We start from the raw sequence: 17,419 nt of genomic DNA on the forward strand, positions 1-17,419 counted from the left end.
CTTTTCTCCCTTCGTGCATGCAGAGCAGCAATGAGGACTGGCATGAGGGTCGGCTGGGCATCTCCAGACTGAGCCCTTTGGTCAGAAGCCCCAACGAGCAGGCCGTGCCATGAATATGTTCCTTCATCGCACGTCGCACAGTAAGTCTACTTCTTCGTTTTTGCCATGCCTCCCAGGGCCCCTGGCCTGCGCCCCAGACCGCATGCCACCTGGGCCTGTGATCTGGGGCACGGTGTACGCCCCCATGGCCCTCACCCTTCCAGCCACACATGCCCCTGCCTCAGACCTATACGTACGCTTTCAATTTTCAGTCGGTCCATCATGTGGAAGACCACTGTGAGGGCGGCTGTGAGGCCAGTGTGATCCAAAAAGTGTGCCTCCAGCCTCATGCCTCAAAGCACTTCATGTCAATGTAACCGGGCCCCTTTCTTCCGACAGAGATTGGGAAGGTGAAGGGATTGGGGGCTGGATCCTGCTGCTTGCGCTGTCAGCCCCTGCGGGTGGACAGGCACGGCCCCCGCCAGACTCCAGTCAAGCCACCAGGCTCGGCCCCTGCTGGCGGGCCCTGAGCTCCGCCACCTCGCGGTCTGCGCGCGCCATGGCGGCCCGCACCGCCCAGATGTAGCGCCGGCTCGACGGCGTCCCCGCCAGCATGTGCATCTGCCTCAGCCCCCCCAGTTCCGGGATCAGGCGCTCGTACTTGTAGTGCCCGCTGTGGCCCTGCCTGACGGGGTGCCAGCCCCGCGCATGCATGTCGGCCACCAGCTTCCGGATGCTGGACTTGCTCACCCGCTCCGGCTCCTCCTCGCTGGACTCGTGGGCCTCCCTTTCTTTATCGGTGGCGTGCATCATGCGGCGCAGGCGGGCCGGGCTCGGCGGCTGGCGGTGGGGTTGGAGAGAGGTGCAGGCGGCGCTTTTGAGCACCGCCTCCCGCACCGACGCGTCTGCCTGCGGGATGGGTCGAGGGAGAAAGTTGAAGGGGAGATGTGTCAGAGCAGCGCCGCTCACTTGCAGGCCTGGCTCTCCGGGGTTGGGAGGGAGAGGGTTATCCAGTCCATGACGCAACCAAACAGGGTACTGCAGGCGCCGCGAGCTCCACCGAAAATACCCAGTAGCACCTTGGGCAGCGAAGGCAGGGCGGGGATCCGTGGGCCGGCGGGGTGCGCCCTTGTCTGAGGCAGGGCGTCACGGCCACAGTCCAGCGGCGCCTCGGTGCGGTCATGCGGTCGCCCGCCCGGACATTGCTGCGGGTGCGCCGGCCGACCAGGCACCCGTGCGGGGCTGGCTGGCGCGCAGAGGGCCGGGAAGTCCTGGGCGGGGAGGGCGGGTGGGGCCGAGGGATCGACCCAGGCCCACGCCCGCGAGGGGGGGGGCGAGGGCGCCGCCGGGCCTGGCGCCAGCGACCCGATGGTGCGCTCCCGGCGCTGCAGGCCGCGCGCCAGGCGGGCGTCTCGCGCCTCGAGCGCCCTCCTGGCCGCGCGCTCCTCCTCCGCGTCGGCCGCCATCACGCGTGCGATGGCGGCGTCCTGCTCGGCCAGCGCGGCCAGCGTGGCGCGGCACTCGCGCTCCGCGTCGGCGCCGGCCGCCGGGGAGGGCAGCGTGCCGGGGAGCGGGGTGGCGTGGGGCAGCAACGATGCCAGCGTGGCGTGTACGAGGTCTAGGAACTCCCGGCTGCTGGCCTCCTCCTCGGAGGCGCAGGGCAGGCGCAGCAGCTCGCACCCCTCCAGGTCGCAGGCTACCTGTAGGACGGGGGGGAAGGAGGGGGGCGCCTCAAGCAGGGGGAAGACAACCTTTGGTGGGCCAGACCAGCCAGCGGTGCCCGAGCCTGACGGGGGCGTGCGGCATGCCGGGAGATGAGGTCCACCTCATGCGCCACCCCTCGTACCACCAGCTGGTCCTCGATCTGGAACACGACATAGGTGAGCGGCGCGACATCTCCGGCCTCCATGAGGGGGGCGGGGAGGCGGCACGCAACGGTGTTGTCACGGATCTGGGGACTGAGGATGCAATAATGCAATGCAGCCCGCTCAGCTTCGGTTCAGCCAGGACGGGGTGGACTCAGCGAAGACGACATGGAGCTCATGCTTGTTGCGATGTTCTTCCTTATAGATTGAATTCGATTGAGTGAGGTCGATTGAAGGTGTCAACAGCGGTTGCAGAGCGATGAACGGCAAGCTTTTGCATCGCTGCGCAAACGAGGGTGGGGTGCATTCACATCTGCACCTGTATGTATGGCTGGCATGGACCCAGAATGGTGCAAGTCCCTGCCCTTGACCTAGAAATGGAATACCCTTTTATATCAGCAAACTGAGTCAGAGGTTGGATGCCGTACAGCCCAAGTTCTCTTTGTACCCTTCTCAGGGTGAGGGGAATGTTCAAGACTGGCCGTCGCACTGGCTGGCTGCCCCACTGCACAGTATACACTGGTGCGCCAGCACGAACATTCCACCCTGATGAAGAATATGAAGACGGGGTGTCTGCAAGACTCAGACTTTGAGAAACGCGGTGAGGGCGCAGGCACTCGCAGGCCAACTGCTGATTACAAAACCAGGCAAACTGAGTGAGTCCCCACGTATGCGGCATCCCGGTAGCTACCCCGTAGTTGCCTGCCACAGCCTGCACTCGCCCGAGCCCCGCATATACGAGACCAGAGGCCAGATCCGGGGCATCTATCTCCCACACCCAGCCCTTCCATCGAAACAAAATTCACGAACAAGGTCAGACATATCCAGCAGCATGAGCGGCAACAACCCCTACGAGGCCCTGCGCCGCGAGGCCTCCGCCCCCGGCACACAGGTCGTGGAGCCGGACGCAAAGGTGCAGACCATCCCCGCACCCGAGACGGTGAGGGCGTGGCTGATGGTTTGCCCTGGTCTTTTGCTGCTCCTCAATGCTGCATCCATCGTGACTAATGCCTCTGATGTGCTGTGTCGAGAATACTGACTCGCCCTCCCCGCCCCTCTACCTCCTGAACATGTGGCAGGTTGCGCCACCTGCACCCAAGCCCCACAGTGAGTGGAAGTTCCAGGGAGGGGTGTATGGGACTGCCCTCGCGATGCTCTCGATGGGATTATGCGTTTCGACCTTGCCTTGCAGGCCTTCACAATGTTCTCCTTCTGCGGTGGAAGGGACAAAACGGGCGTTGCTCCCACACACCCCTCCCGAATCACAGCCTGCCGGTGTCTGCATGCCAGCCCCACTCCCCCCTCCTCCCTCTGCAGAGCCCGGCAAGCCAGATGTCAGCAAGGCCCCCGGCGACATCTCCTATGCCCAGACCGTGAAGGAGGGTGAGACCAAGACGACCGACACATCCTCCACCACCGGCAGCAAGCCCTCTGGCGGCGCGGCGCGCAAGAACAAGGCCGGCGAACCCCTGAGCAACGAGCCCAACTTCAACTACGCCCAGAAGCACGCCGAGAAGGCTGGAGATAAGGCCGGCGAGGCCGCGCAGAAGGGCAAGGAGTCGCTGCACGAGGCGGGCAAGGCTGCCAAGTCTGCGGCGGGCGAGAGCGTGGAGGCCGGCAAGCAAGCGGCGGGCGAGGCGGCGCAGGCTGCGAAGCACAAGGCGCGCGAGGTGGATGAGGCTGCGGGTGAGGCGCTCGGCCACGCGCGTGAGGCGGCGGGCGAGGCGGCCGACGCCGCGCGCGAGTACGCGGCCGCGGCGCGCGACAAGGTTGCCGAGGCTGGCGACGCCGTGTACGAGCAGGCGGCGCGCGGCGTGGAGTACATCAAGGAGCACCTGCCCACGGTGCACGTGGAGCACGACGAGGCAACCGCCAGCGCGGCGGAGCAGGCCAGCCAGGACCTGCTGGCCGACGCCATGGCGCTGGCCAGCGGCGACGCGCTGCCCGCCCGCCCCGCCGGCCTGCCCGCGCCGGCCAGCAGCTACGGCGCCCCGCGTGCTGCGCCGCCCAACCTCACCGCGCGCGACGTCGTGCGCGGCGGGGAGGGCGCCGCGCGCGACGCAGGCGATGCGCTGCGCTCGGAGGCAGAGCGCGCGGCCGGTGCCGCGCGCCGCGCGGGCCGCGACGCCAAGGATGGCGCACAGGGGCTGGGCGACGCGGCGGCCAGCAAGGCGCGCGAGATGGCGCCTGAGGACCTGCGCAGGCGCGGAGACCGCGAGGCGCTGGCGGACGGCGAGAAGCCGGGCACCGTGGGCGGGCTGTTTGGCGCCGCCAAGGGCGCTGCCAGCTACGTCGGGTATGCGTGTGGGTTGTTGGGGAGGGTGGGGCAGGGTGGGACTGTGAGCTGACAACCCCAAGGTCTCTGCTGTCACCCTTGTGGGGGTAAATCATACACCGAACCACTTCCCATTCGTTCCTTGCCAGGGCCAAGGATGGCGAGCAGGGGCTGGGCGACGCAGCGGCCAGCAAGGCGCGCGACGCCGCACCAGAGGAGCTGGTCCGGCGCGGCGACCGCGAGGCTCTGGCTGACGGCGAGCAGCCGGGCACGCTGGGCGGGCTGTTTGGTGCCGTCAAGGGCGCCGCCGGATTCGTCAGGTACTGCAGGAGATGAGCGGTGTTGGAGGTCTGGGGTGGGGGGTGCGGATGGGGCGGTGCAGCGCAAATTTCTCGAGCGGGGATCGGCGACGGGCCCTAGGGGGTTCGGACATGCCGGCGACTGCCTGCCCCACATGCCTCGGTAGGGAGCACCTGCCTGGCCAGGGTGGCAGCGCCAAGCAGCCATACGTCCGCGAGTACCGCGCCGGTCCGGGCGACTTCCACTACGCACAGTTCTCACAGGCTGTGAGGTGTGTCTTTTAGCACCCATCCTGACCGGAATCAGCACCCGCCGTGCCCTCCGTGGCAAGTGTGGCTGTCGTTGCAGGTCGCAACCCACATCCCGCCGTTCCCCACCCTCTCAAACACCTCCTTCGCCACTGTTTGCAGGGACAAGCTGGGCGGTGCCGCCGACACCGCAGGGGCCAAGGTCCATGAGGCTGAGGACAAACTGCGCGAGGCACGCCTGAACCGCCCCACAGGTGCAGGGGTTGGCAATGTTGTTTCTCACCTCTATACAGTTTTGCAGATGCTTGGCGTGATATGCAGGCATCCTTTTCAGGACGCTGCTCAGAACTTGCTTCTCGCCTGGGGCTGCACCAATAGCCTCCCCATTTCGTGTACCCCTGTCACCACCAGCCATAACAGCCCTACCCAACACACTCACACTCCACCCTCCTACTCACTCGCAGAGACCGAGTCGCAGCGCGCGGCGCGCTACGCGACGGGCGACTCCATCTCCCTGAGCGACACCGCCGTGGATGCCTACGACTCTGCGCGCCTGCGCTCCGCGCGCAGCCCGGTGGCCGCCGAGACCCGGGACGCGCTGGCCGGCGCCCGCGAGGGCGTGGCCTCGGGGCTGGGCGCCGCCAAGGACCGCACCCTGGACGCCAAGGACAGCCTGGTGTCGGGGCTGGAGACGGCCAAGGACAAGACGGCGGGCGCGGCGCAGGCCGTGGCCGACCGCGTGGCTGGCGCCGCGCACAGCGTCACCGACTCACTGTCGGCTGCTAGCGACAACGCGCGCTGGGCGGTGGAGCACACCAAGGAGCAGGTGCAGAAGAAGGCGGACGAGTGGCAGGCGGAGCTGACGCCCACGACCGAGTCCGAGGCTCGCGTCGCGCGCGGCGAGGTCCCCTCTGACACCCAGTCGCTGCTGGCGGCCAAGGGCCTGGGGGCCGAGGTCTCCCACGCCACCCACATCAACCGCGCGCAGTGAAGCGTCGCAGCGCCGATCTCGGATGCAGCGTCCGCATGCGTCGGAGCCAAGGCTCGTCAACTTCCCCCGCATGCCGCATCTTGCCGCTCGTCGCCCCTTTTCCCACCCAATGATGTCTGGACACTCCCATATGCATTGCCCACCCCCCCTGTAATCTCCAGCAAGCCTTTGAGGGGCAGTGAGGTTCTTCACCTCACTGAGCAGGGGAGTGAAAGAATGGAGGGGACAAGGGGTCACATGAGGGGCCCTTGTGTGCGGTGGTGGGAGGGGATGAATCACAAGGGTAGGGAAAGGTTGCGACCTCAGCACCGACTGGAACTCCAGGACAGGCCTGGCACGCAGGATAAGGGGTCACACACTGGCGGTACCGCACTCGGCGGCGGAGCACATGGACCAAGAGGCCCGGCACTCAGCACAGGGCCCCAGCGCCACCGGGCTCCCGCCGCTCGCCGCCGGCGAGCTGGAGCAGGGCGCGCAGCGCGCGCGCGCGGCCCGCCGCGTCGGCCGCCCACCTCCCCCGCGCGCCCGTCGTGGTGGTGGTGCTGGCGTGCTGCTCGACGCCGCGCGCGACCATGCACATGTGCGCCGAGCGTACTACGACCAGCAGGGCCTCCGCGCCGGCGGCCGCCGCCCAGGCCTCGTCCGCCAGCTGCACCGTCAGCCGCTCCTGAACCTGCAGGCGGCGGGAGTAGGCCGCCACGGCGGCGCGCAGTGCGCCGGCGTCCGGCGCGGCGCCCAGCACCGCGAAGCCCACGGTGCCGTGGAAGGGGAGCAGGTGGTGCTCGCACTCCGAGCTGAAGGCGTGGCAGGAGAGGTGCAGCGCGGAGTGGGGTGCCGCGCGGGTGGGCGCTGGCAGGGCCAGGCTGGCCATGAGCGCGCCGGGGGCTACGGGGCGGCACGCGCCCTCGCCCTCGTCCCCGGACATCGAGGCGGGCGAGGCGGCGCCGGACCAGGTGGCGCCCACGGGCAGCGCGCTGTCGCTGCTGCTGTCGCTGCTGCGGCTGCGCGAGCGCACGGCGCGCGGGCGCGGCGCGGCGCGGGCGCCGTCTGCAGGCGCGTCTAGCTCCATGTCGGAGGCGGAGGAGGAGGCAGACGGCGAGCAGGGGCCGGCGTCGGGCGAGCAGGGGCCGGCGTCGGGCGAGCAGGGGCCGGCGTTGGGCGAGCAGGGGCCGGCGTCGGGCGAGCTGGAGCCGGCATCGGGCGAGCAGGGGCCGGCAGGCGTACCGCCGCGTGGCAATGCCGCGCCGTAGCCGGCGGTGGCGCGCAGCAGCCAGGCCACGTAGCGCCGGCTGGCGACCAGAGCACGGGCGTCCACCTTGGCGCCGTGCGCCTCGGCCACGCCTTCCACCAGCACGCGGACCGCGGCCTCCATGCGCGCGCGCGTGGCGGGCGGCGCGCGCCCGGCCGAGTCGTCAAGGGACTCAGGCTCGGGGTTGAGCGCCGAGGGCGGCCTTCGCTCTCTGCTCACATCCACGTGATCAGGCCCCGACCCAATCAGGAGCTCTGTGTCGAGCCCAGCCGCCCCCTCCGCTCCCAAATCCAGCGACCCCGGCGCCAGATCCAGCACCGCCTCCAGCTCTATCAGGCGGTCGGCGCGGCGCAATGCACCTGCGGCCAGGCAGGTCACGCGTGGCCCGCTCTCCGCCTCGATGCCGCCCAGCTGCCGCGCGACGCAGACCACAGCGGCGCCGGCGGGCGCCAACTCAGCGACCACGGCCGCCAGCAGGGAGCGCGTAAAGCCCGCCTGGTCCTGCAGGCGGGCCGCCAGGACCTTGGTCACCCGCGCCAGCTTGGACAGGCCCAGGATGGTGCCGTGGCGGGGCAGGTATGCGACGTGCACCGCGCCGTAGAAGGGGAGCAGGGCGGAGCTGGAAAGCGCGGCGAAGGTTATGTCGCGCACCAGGACCAGGCCGTCGGACGCGGCGGCCAGGCAGGGCTCGTGGAACAGCGCGGAGCCAAAGGCACTGGGGTGATGGGTGGTGAGGAGTATGGGGGTCGGAACGACAACAGATGGGTCAGCAGGGAGCAACATCAGGCACCAGCTGGGACGCCCTCCAACAAAACTCACCCTGTATGATCCTGGCCGCTCCCCCGCGTCATGTCCAGCCAGGCCTTGGCCACCCTCTGCATGAACCATTCAGTAGGGAGACTTCTAAGTGAGGCGTGCGGGCGGGCGACAGTCGTGGGCCGGGCAGCGCCCCCCTGCACCACCCACCTTTGGCGTGTCCACGAGCCCCTCCCGCTTGGGATCCTCGCCGATGCACTCCAGCAGAGTGGTAACTGCGCCCTTCATGCGGTCTAGAACAGCTGGTTCCCCGCTCGCCGCGGCTGGGGGCGGCTGGGCCTGCACCGCGCTGGACGTGGTGACCATGGCGCAGGGCGCCGCAGCCCGGCGCGCACCGGGGTCGGGGCGGGGAGGCTGGCAGCCCTGGCTGTCGATGTTTAGGAGCGACGACGGTCCTGCATGGGTATGGGCCCGTCCAGCATGGCCTTGGCAAAAATTCACAAACGGATTGGATGCCGCGCGCGGTCTAGAGGTCCCCACGGTTTCCTCACGTGCTGAATTGGAATTGGATGATTCCAGGCACAAACTTCCCCCGACAGATGATCTTCGGCGCCGGCTGCACAGCAATGGCATGCTTCAATGCAGGCTGTGGGACTGCCTTGCGTGAAGCTGCTCGTCGAGGGTGTCTTGGGCGCCCAGCGCTGCCCGGTAGCCGGTACCCGGGGGACATACCGCACGGAGTGGGGAGCCCCATTCGAACGAGTCTGGATCCAGGTGCGCAGTGCCTTTGGCAATGGATGGGTCGGATCGGTGTGATGGGAATCGCACGCATTCCCGCTCGAGATGGGAGGGACTGTGACAGTGAGGCTGGCGACCACTCGGTTTGGTGAGACCCCTAGCATTCCCCCTCTTGCATCGCCATGATGGTACCGGACGCAAGGGGAGCCTCCACTCTCACCCATGCCACCTCGTGATACTGATTTCAAAAGCCTCTCAGAACACTTCTTCGTAACCAGGGCACGGTCTGTGAGCGCACAGACGCGGGCTTGAATCTGAAGGACAGCAGCGGCGCCGTGATTGCAGTGGTGGTGACGTCGCGGTTGCCGGGCTTGGACCTCGCCTCCATCGTGCCAGGAGACTACTGCCTGGTGGTGGGCCCCGTGGCCGAGGACCCCACTGGACCCCGCTACGTCAGAGCTCACAAGGTGACTCGCGGATGTGTTTGATTGAGTGGGGTGTATAATCCTCACCTTCTCCGAGGACGGTGTGGGGCAACGCTGCCCGACTCAAAACCCCCAGCTTCATAGGGTCCTGACTTCCTGTCCGGCCTACATCCGCAGGTGATCAATCTAACGGCGGAGCTGGTGGACGTGGTACTGCGAGCGGAGCAGTGGCAGGCCGAGGTCAAAGAGGCCTGCGCCCTCCCGCTTGCGCCCTGACGGGGCCTCTCAGCATGAGGGCGCTGGCCCTGCTGTGCGTCCTGCTGGGCGCGCTGGGCTCCCCCTGTCTGGCCAGCTCGGGAGACGAGGCCCCTGAGTACCGCGGATGCCTCTACCACTGCGTGGAGGGCAGCGGGGGGCGCGGCCAGGTGCACTCCCCCCTGTGCGTCCCTGGTGACGGGGACCAGGGCAGCGCGGCGCCCCCCATCATCTTGCGCTGGACGGCGTGGACCTGCGAGACCGACTGCGGGTACCTGTGCATGTGGGCGGTGGAGGGGCCGGAGGTAAGGGCCGCGCTCCAGCAGCCCACTCCTCGGCACCCCACTCCTTGGCGCCCCACCCCGCCGCCCCACGCACACGCGGCGCAAAAGTACCACGGCAAGTGGCCCTTCACGCGCTGGCTGGGACTCCAGGAGCCCCTCTCCTCCGTGGCCTCCCTGCTCAACGCCGCGGCGCACGCGCGCGCGCTGCGGGCGCTGTGGCGCGCGGGGCGCCGCGGCGGGCCGCCCTACCTGGCGCACTGCCTGCTCTCCCTCGCCGCCTGGCTGGCCAGCGCCGCCTTCCACGCGCGCGACACGCGCGTCACGGAGCGCGCCGACTACTTCCTGGCCGGCGCGGTGGTGGCGCTGGGCGTGTACGTAACCGCGCTGCGCACGCTGCGCTGCGTGGGCGCCGCCGCCCCGCGGCGCCGCGCGGCGCTGGGCGCCGTGCTGGGCGTGGCCTACCTGGCGCGCGTGCACGCCATGCTCACCCGCCGCTTTGACTACGGCGGCTGGGTGGTGGCCTGCCTGGCCCTGGGCCTCCTGCAGACCCTGCTCTGGCTGCGCTGGGCATGGTGGACGCGGGAGGGCGCCACCCACCCAAGCCGCCGGTCGCTGCTGGTCTTCATTGCCAGCCTGAATGCAGCTAGCCTGCTGGAGGTGCTGGACTTTCCCCCACTCCTCTGGCACACCCTGGACGCACACGCCGTCTGGCACCTGGCCACCATCCCGCTGTGGGCGCTGTGGTACCGGTTTGTGCTGCTGGATTTGCAGGCTGGACAGGTGATGTGGTCACTACCCCTCGATAGTGCAGGGGAGGACAAGGAATTGTAGGAGTTTTGGTGATACTCTGGTGTGGACAGGAATGCAAGCCAATAGTCCAGGTGTCGAGTGAAGTATGGCATGGGAGATGATATCGAAGTGGTTTCTAGCGTGGCACTGCACACGTTATTTTCCTTCAATCCCTGACACTTGAGTTTAATTCTCAGTGATAACGTTATTAAAATTGAAGTACAATACACAAAAGTTCTGGGGAACACTTTGGTGTCACCAGCCACACAGAATCAACAGTCGGAAGGGTGGGTGCTGTTCAACGAATGCCTCTCAACCAGAAGGGGGGGTGGCTCACTGCTTCAGCTTGTCACCAACATCCTTGATGGCATCACCAGCACGGTCGGCGAGGTTCTTGCCCTCGTTCTTGGCATCACGAGCCGCGCTCTTGGCATCGGACTTCAGGTCCCGACCACCGCTCTTCACGTCGCGGGTAGCATCCTTGGCATCACCCTTCACATCGGAGGCAAAGTCCTCGACCGCGCCCTTGGCCTTGTTGAACTGGTCCTTGGCCTGCTGGCCAAGATCCTTTGCCTCTCCCTTAGCGTCGTTGTACGCGCTCTGTGGGGGCAGAGTGAGAAGGGATATTGCTGGATGAAGCCAATCTGTGCGATGGCTACTTGTCATGCAGGCAGATGGCATGATCTGAAACAGCATCAAAGAAGTTGAATTTCCAGGTATACATATCACCCAAATCCAATGTACCTTGGCCGACCCGGAGGTGTTGTCCAGCTTGCGCTCGGCGGTGCCCTGAGCGGAGCGTGCCTCCCGCTTCCTGCGATCGTGGAGGCGCAAGCCAGATGCATGAGTCTGGGATTGAACACATGTGTGATCCAAATGATGTACGTCAATGCCAATCATGTTTGCAACTGACGCATGGCGTTCAACACTCACGTCTTGTCGGCGATGTCCTCGCCGGCGCCCTGCAGCTCGTCGGCCGCGCCGGAGATCTTCTCCTTGGCGGTCTCAGCCGCGTTGCCGACGGCGTTCTTGGCGTCCTCGTAGGCGTTGCGCGCCTTGTCGCCCAGGCTCTCCTCCTGTGGAACAGGTGGGGGAAACATGTGAGATCGCCCGCATCGCACTACCCAGCCGACTCCGTGAGAAGCATGGCCGTCCGTCCCGTGGATAAGACGCAACCGCTCATGGGAATGCGATGCACGATCGCTAGGCCATCGGTCAAACCATGAAACTCACGTTGACAGCCCTCAGCACGACAGGGGCAGAGCGGAACTGGCGGTGCGACTTCACGACCGGGCGGGTGAAGGCGACAGCCCTCAGGGGGGCGGTTTGCATGCAGATCATTCTCAGGGAAGCCATGTCGATGTCGATGGACAGATGGGAGTGGGTTACGTTTGATGTGAATGAAGGGATAAATGTAGGTTTGGATATGATTATACAAGCTCGTCATGCGTGCCTGTTTCTAAATGAACCAATAGCAAGTGGGGGGCAGGTGCTGCGAAGGTACCGGCAACAGGAGCAGGCGTGCTTCTAGGCAGCTTCACCACCACTGCCCGTTGCCGGGCAGACTGTTCCGTCACTAGCAACGATCGCCGCTTACAGCACGTTGCCCCGACTACACGCTTGGACAACTTGATCACTGCATACATTTAAAACCCATGCGCGAGGTAGTCTGATCGGACTACTGCCTGAATCACGAGTAGACGCCATGAGGCGTCCTTCGACATCGATGCGCGGGGTGTCGATCGCCCTGTTCATCTTGCTCGCCGTCGGCGCTCCACAGGTGATTCTTGGTTCTCAGTAATTCCTTGGTGATGATCCACCCTTCCATCCAAGTCTACTTCGATGGCTGGGGGGTGTGTTGTTTGCTCGTCCGGAAGTGTGAGTGCCGTTCCCTGACGTGGCTTTGCACCGCCCCCCTATTTGCAGGCCCAGGCCGAGCAGGCAGCTGGCCTCCCCTCCTACCTGAGGAGCCTGGTGGACAGGATCAAGGGATCCTATGTCTCAAGTGAGTCGGGTGCCTGAGATGCAGCATCCTGCTGTAGTCTGGGATATGTTGTATTTGAAGGCGGCAGTGATTGTGTGGTCTGATTACAAGGCTTTGGCGCATTTTTCGTCTTGCAAGAAGGATTGGCACCATTGATCGAGTGACTGATCCATAATCCCATCTCTGTTCAACAGATGACCGCGTGGTCCCAGTGTCCACCAACCTCCCCGGCCATGTGGGAGAGGTGGAGTATATCCGCGTCACGTGAGTTTGGTATCTCTGGTTGTAGGTACTAAATTGCAAGTGTCCTTGGTCCTCCCCTGCTAGGGGGCTGTGTCCATTCGACCTGCACCTCACTGCCACTTCTACATCCATGCTCTTGCAGGACACCTGCCGGAAACGGACCCAGCTCCTGGGAAGAGCTTGCACCACAGAGGTGAGCCACGACGCTATGCACAGCGTTTGAGGCTCGGGGCACACCAGCTTTCATCATGCTTCCATCATCAGTATGCGAGTACAAGCCCAATGCACCCCAGTTCATCGCCCGTCCCTGTGCACCTCCTCCTTCTCGCAGCCTGTTTGGTCGCGCCTGGTTCCATGCCAAGCGCCTGGCCGGGCTGGGCGGCTCCTACCAGGACGCCGTGTATGCCCAGGCCCAGGGCCTGAAGAACAGCGCCGGGGAGTCCTGGGACCAGGCGACCGAGACCGCCCAGAAGGCCTGGGAGTCGGGCAAGGAGACGAGCCAGCAGAGCTGGGACGACGCAAAGAAGGCAGCGTGGGACACCTGGTCCTCCACCGTCAGCTTCCCCGCCCGCAAGGCGGCCGAGGCCAAGTCTGCCGCCGCCGGCGCCTACGACCGCGCCTCTGGCAAGGCCGCGGGAGCTGCCGACCACGCGACCGGCAAGGTCGCCGGCGCATACGACCAGGCGACCGGCAAGGCTGCCGCCACCGCTGACCGCGCCTCCGGCAAGGCCGCGGGCGTGGCCGACCACGTCGTCGGCGCGGTGAAGGGCGCCTGGGAGCAGGCCAAGGGCGCCGCCAAGGGCACCGCCGCCCAGGCCGAGGGTGCCACCAAGGGCGCGGTGAAGGAGGCCAAGGGCGCGGCAAAGGGCGTGGTGAAGGATGCGTCCGCCACGGTGAAGGAGGCGTCTGACACGGCCAAGGGCGCGGCCGCCTCCGCCGCGAGCTCGGTGGGCGGCGGCGCGCAGCAGGCGGTCGACACGGCCGCCGACTACGCCAGCGCCGGGTACGACAAGGCCGCGGCGGTGGCCTCTGACTGGGCGGGCGCGGGGTATGACCAGGCCTCCAACTCCTGGCGCGCGGCCATGGGCCAGGCGTACAGCGCCTACCGCACCGGCGCGGGCAAGGGCAAGGGCACCTGGGAGGACGCCAAGGCAACCGCCTACGCCGCCTGGAAGAAGGCGGAGGGCAAGGCGCATGAGGGCTACGATGCGGCCAGCGACGTGGCCAGCGGCGCCTACGAGCGCGGCCTGGACGCGGCCTACGCCAACTGGGAGAAGACGCGGTCGCCCGAGACGTGGGAGGGCGCGCGCGACGCGTTCGTGGACCTGTGGCGCCGCGGCACCGAGGACTGGGAGGATGTCTCCGCCCGCACCTGGGAGCAGTGGCAGCGCACCAAGCACGAGACGGGGCAGACCTGGGACGAGGCCAGCCGCGCGGCGGCCGACTCCTGGCGCGACGTGCGCTCCAGCAGCTGGCTCTCCGGCTACTTCCCCGAGCCCAAGAAGGCGGCCAGCTCAGTGTGGCTGAAGAACGCATTCCGGAGCTGGTGGGGCTCCAAGGAGGCCACCCAGCAGCCCTGGGACGAGGCCAAGGCCACCGCGCAGCGCACCTTTGGCGTGCTGCAGGACACCTCCCGCTCCAGCTGGGAGGAGGCCAAGGCCAAGGCCCAGAGCGCGTGGGAGACCACCAAGGCCAAGACCGGGGAGAGCTGGGAGGATGCGTCGGCCAAGACCTGGCGCAACTGGTACAATGCCAAGGCTTATGCCGGCGGCACCTGGGCCGACGCGCAGAAGGCGGCGGACGCCTACTGGGCGGAGACCAAGGGCAAGAGCAAGGACGGGTACCAGGAGTTTGCCGATGCGGCCTGGGAGAACTGGAACGAGGCCAAGAACTCGGCGGGGCAGAGCTGGGATGAGGCCGAGAAGGCGGCCAAGTCCTACTACTCCGGCGGCTTCTGGGGCCACAAGAAGAAGTCCTGGGAGGAGGCGGGGAAGGAGGCCTGGCAAAACTGGGTCACCGGCTCCGCACGTCGCGGGCACCCTTGGGCTGACGTCGAGACTGCCGCCAAACGGCGCTGGGAGGAGACCAAGTCCGCCAGCGGCGAGACTTGGGAGCAGGCCAAGGCTGCCGCCGAGAAGGCGTGGAATGCGCGCGCCCCGGGCCATTCCTGGTGGGACAACCTGACCGACAGCATCGCCTGCTCCTGGGACGACACCAAGTGCCGCGCCAGCGACGGCTGGACCTCCCTGAAGAAGTCAGTGGGGCCCAGCGAGGCGGAAAAGGCGCGTGTCCAGGCGCACCAGAAGGTGGATGAGGTGTTCGAGAAGACGAAGCAGGAGCTGTGAGGGAAGTGCTCCTTACCTTGCATTCCACCCGTGCCCATGACTGCCCCATTCCCAAGTGTAGCGTCACGAGTGTGAGAATGTGCCGGGCGCGAGCCGTGCCCGGCGCGAATGATTCATGTAACCGCTTACTCAGATGTTGAATGTGGGGGGGAATCGCTGTTCAGGGATGGGACAGTGAGATGATGAGATTGACTCCCTACTTCTCTTGATGGCAAGTGCCTCGCCAATTTGGGAGGAATGCACAAGATCCACCTTGACATGCTCCGACGCTTGGAAACATGCAAGGTAGGCTGCTGTCCTCACTAACACCCCTAAGCCCCTGCCACCCTCATCCACACCCAATGGGAATCTGATAGTTTGTCAAAAGTCATGAGGGGTAGTTACATGGTTGCTGCACCCGTGCAGAGGCTGCACCGACGCATCCGCTCAGGCAGAGGTCTTGGCGGCGGCCTTCTTCACTCGCAGAGACCAGGCCAGGGCGGAGGCCTTGGCGCGTGCAGCGTCCTGTGGGTGAACATTGGGGTGGATTGGATGGTGGTTTGTCAGGAGTGCGAAAGCTGTGAGAACGAGGGGAGGAGGCAGTGCAATCAAAGCCCAGCCAGGCGAGACCCGCCATTCACCTTGAGGTCGGGGCGGATGGCGCCGGCGGTGGCGACCGCAGACTTGGTGGCCTTGCGGGCGTGGGACTTGACAGCAAAGGACCGGAGGTTGCCGGCCCTCTTCTTGCTGCTGGTGCTGATCAGCAGACCAGACTCGTCGGCAGACACGTCCATGGTCTTGCCAAAGTTGGCCAGGCCGGAGTACTTGTAGCTGTGCTTGTTCATCCTGCGATGAGGAACGACGTGAAGACACTATGAGCATGCTCTGGTGCCTGCCTTACCGCTCCAGATCCCACGGGAGGGATTGAGTCACCCCGTTCCCTGGGGCGCCCGACAGTGCCACTCACAGGTTCCCGGGTTCGGTGGAGACCACAATGCCGTTGATGTTCTTCTTCAGAAAGGCATTGTTCTTCTTCACCAGCTCCCAGACCAGAGAGGACGACATGATGTCGGGCTCGTCGAGTGACCTGCGGGAGGGAGGTGGGGCGGCGATGGCACCCTTTCCTGGTGTCGGGGAATCCAGACTCCTCTCGCTGGTTGTCCGCGCCCCACGCACCTGTCGATGTGGGCTGCCGGCACGGGAAAGAGGGCTCGCTGGGGGTGCCTGCACGGGGAGTACACGGGAGGAGGCGCGCGAGGGTGGTAAGGCATGCCTTGCTTTCCAATCACGGCTGCGCTCACGGGCATCGGTGTGCCATCTCCCAAGGAGTCTCGGGCTCTTGGACATGTGCAGCGTGATCTACATCTGATTCCCTTCCCAGGCGCTTCTGCATTTCCAGCACAGACAAAAGGGCACGGTACAAACGCATATATCACAGGTAAAGATTGACTCGTGTGCCGTGCACCGCGGGATCATGCATGTTGTTGGGCATGGAGCTGGGTGCCCTCCCGGGCGGGCTGCTGCAGCGAGCCATACAGGCCGTGACTGTAGATGTGGGTCAGGGCATCGTCCGGCACCAGGTACCGCACGCTCCTGCCTTGCTCCAGCTCCTTGCGCACCTGGGATCGAGGAGGAGGGAGTGTCGCCGGTGGGGCATGCTCAGCTGCATGGTATCTTGGTAGGCCTGAGAGTGTGTCTGACGATCATGGCCCTTGCAAACGCCCCAGGCACAAAGCATGTTCCCGCCCACTTCAACCTCCTGGGCCCCCCTTCATACGCTCCCACCAACCAACAACATCCCAAGCCCGCTGACCAGGGAGGAGCTGATGTCGGTGGGCACGGGCTCCTGCACGATGGACACGCGCCCTGCGTGCTGGTGCAGGAGCGTGCCTGGGGTCTCCAGCAGGGAGAGCGCCCGCGCGCCGCCGCGCGTCACGCAGACCACGCCGTGCTGACTCAGCAGCGCGTCCAGCAGGTCCTGGCGCCAGAGTGAGGGGTCCGCCATGGTCTCCAGCACGTCCGCGCCGCAGACCAGCACCGCGCGCGGGCTGGGCGCGGGGCCGGCGGAGCTGGCCAGCACCCCCGCGCCGCCGCGCTCCTCTGTCGAGAAAGCGCGGCCCAGTTCCGCCTGCACCCGCTGCAGCTCCACCAGGGTGCGGGTGTAGTGGGGCTGCGCCGCCTCCCATGCGTCCACCATCACAAAGTCTAGCTCACAGAGACAAGGGGATGGTATGAAATGGGTGGGGAGAATGTGGGTGCTCACGGCGAGCGAGCGATCAGGGCGAGTGGCAGGTGGCTCGGTGAGGCTCCTCCTGCATCCACCCTAGCATCTGTCTCTTGGCGCCGCCTGGGCCCCTTTGGATCCCAACACACCCACAGTCCTGAGGCCCAAGATCACCAAACAAGCAGATCCAAAGCCCACTCATCCACCCACCGGAGGAGGCGGCGGCGGCCTGGGCCATGGCGACGCGGTGGGCGGCGGGCGCCAGGCCCTCCTTCCAGTACGCGTCGGAGACCGGGGACAAATAGCCTCCCAGCACATCGTACCCCTGCGCAGTCATGGCGTCGCGGGCCAGCTCCATCATGCGGAGGTGGGCGATTGTGGGTGGGTTGAAGGAGCCGCAGGCCACCAAGACCACGGGGCGGTAGCCCAC

The 17,419-nt window shown here is 66.2% G+C and overlaps 11 protein-coding genes across 11 annotated transcripts; 5 read left to right on the forward strand and 6 right to left on the reverse strand.

The window, feature by feature from the left end:
- Nucleotides 1-531: 531 nt before the first annotated feature.
- On the reverse strand, nt 532-1,948 carry F751_4495 (hypothetical protein; the record flags this gene model as incomplete). The annotated part of the gene is made up of 4 exons (XM_011401890.1): nt 532-948; nt 1,190-1,310; nt 1,405-1,739; nt 1,865-1,948. The coding sequence occupies 4 exons, from the start codon at nt 1,946-1,948 to the stop codon at nt 532-534; spliced, it is 957 nt and encodes a 318-aa protein (XP_011400192.1).
- A 788-nt stretch (nt 1,949-2,736) lies between these two features.
- On the forward strand, nt 2,737-5,718 carry F751_4496 (hypothetical protein; the record flags this gene model as incomplete). The annotated part of the gene is made up of 8 exons (XM_011401891.1): nt 2,737-2,844; nt 2,984-3,011; nt 3,222-3,748; nt 4,049-4,200; nt 4,329-4,499; nt 4,646-4,750; nt 4,890-4,981; nt 5,192-5,718. 8 exons carry the CDS (start codon nt 2,737-2,739, stop codon nt 5,716-5,718), a joined length of 1,710 nt encoding a protein of 569 aa, XP_011400193.1.
- Nucleotides 5,719-6,127: 409 nt separating this feature from the next.
- F751_4497 (GTP cyclohydrolase 1) lies at nt 6,128-8,089 on the reverse strand (the record flags this gene model as incomplete). Its single annotated transcript, XM_011401892.1, has 6 exons — nt 6,128-6,178; nt 6,374-6,603; nt 6,943-7,084; nt 7,187-7,682; nt 7,787-7,842; nt 7,934-8,089. 6 exons carry the CDS (start codon nt 8,087-8,089, stop codon nt 6,128-6,130), a joined length of 1,131 nt encoding a protein of 376 aa, XP_011400194.1.
- Nucleotides 8,090-8,362: 273 nt separating this feature from the next.
- On the forward strand, nt 8,363-9,162 carry F751_4498 (hypothetical protein; the record flags this gene model as incomplete). The annotated part of the gene is made up of 3 exons (XM_011401893.1): nt 8,363-8,497; nt 8,740-8,928; nt 9,064-9,162. 3 exons carry the CDS (start codon nt 8,363-8,365, stop codon nt 9,160-9,162), a joined length of 423 nt encoding a protein of 140 aa, XP_011400195.1.
- A 743-nt stretch (nt 9,163-9,905) lies between these two features.
- Nucleotides 9,906-10,256, forward strand: F751_4499 (Post-GPI attachment to proteins factor 3; the record flags this gene model as incomplete). Its single annotated transcript, XM_011401894.1, has 1 exon — nt 9,906-10,256. The coding sequence occupies one exon, from the start codon at nt 9,906-9,908 to the stop codon at nt 10,254-10,256; it is 351 nt and encodes a 116-aa protein (XP_011400196.1).
- A 291-nt stretch (nt 10,257-10,547) lies between these two features.
- On the reverse strand, nt 10,548-11,555 carry F751_4500 (hypothetical protein; the record flags this gene model as incomplete). The annotated part of the gene is made up of 4 exons (XM_011401895.1): nt 10,548-10,814; nt 10,959-11,028; nt 11,148-11,290; nt 11,448-11,555. The coding sequence occupies 4 exons, from the start codon at nt 11,553-11,555 to the stop codon at nt 10,548-10,550; spliced, it is 588 nt and encodes a 195-aa protein (XP_011400197.1).
- Nucleotides 11,104-11,382, forward strand: F751_4501 (hypothetical protein; the record flags this gene model as incomplete). The annotated part of the gene is made up of 1 exon (XM_011401896.1): nt 11,104-11,382. One exon carries the CDS (start codon nt 11,104-11,106, stop codon nt 11,380-11,382), a length of 279 nt encoding a protein of 92 aa, XP_011400198.1.
- A 364-nt stretch (nt 11,556-11,919) lies between the features above and the next one.
- On the forward strand, nt 11,920-14,786 carry F751_4502 (hypothetical protein; the record flags this gene model as incomplete). The annotated part of the gene is made up of 5 exons (XM_011401897.1): nt 11,920-11,994; nt 12,141-12,219; nt 12,393-12,462; nt 12,773-12,995; nt 13,224-14,786. 5 exons carry the CDS (start codon nt 11,920-11,922, stop codon nt 14,784-14,786), a joined length of 2,010 nt encoding a protein of 669 aa, XP_011400199.1.
- Nucleotides 12,702-13,637, reverse strand: F751_4503 (hypothetical protein; the record flags this gene model as incomplete). Its single annotated transcript, XM_011401898.1, has 2 exons — nt 12,702-12,883; nt 13,214-13,637. The coding sequence occupies 2 exons, from the start codon at nt 13,635-13,637 to the stop codon at nt 12,702-12,704; spliced, it is 606 nt and encodes a 201-aa protein (XP_011400200.1).
- F751_4504 (hypothetical protein) lies at nt 14,381-14,824 on the reverse strand (the record flags this gene model as incomplete). Its single annotated transcript, XM_011401899.1, has 1 exon — nt 14,381-14,824. One exon carries the CDS (start codon nt 14,822-14,824, stop codon nt 14,381-14,383), a length of 444 nt encoding a protein of 147 aa, XP_011400201.1.
- A 388-nt stretch (nt 14,825-15,212) lies between these two features.
- Nucleotides 15,213-17,347, reverse strand: F751_4505 (Nicotinamide mononucleotide adenylyltransferase 1; the record flags this gene model as incomplete). Its single annotated transcript, XM_011401900.1, has 7 exons — nt 15,213-15,290; nt 15,407-15,611; nt 15,733-15,852; nt 15,942-15,954; nt 16,312-16,384; nt 16,579-16,970; nt 17,200-17,347. 7 exons carry the CDS (start codon nt 17,345-17,347, stop codon nt 15,213-15,215), a joined length of 1,029 nt encoding a protein of 342 aa, XP_011400202.1.
- Nucleotides 17,348-17,419: the final 72 nt, after the last annotated feature.

The sequence above is a fragment of the Auxenochlorella protothecoides genome, assembly GCF_000733215.1.
Source record: "Auxenochlorella protothecoides strain 0710 unplaced genomic scaffold scaffold53, whole genome shotgun sequence".
In the NCBI taxonomy this organism is placed as follows: Eukaryota; Viridiplantae; Chlorophyta; class Trebouxiophyceae; order Chlorellales; family Chlorellaceae; genus Auxenochlorella; species Auxenochlorella protothecoides.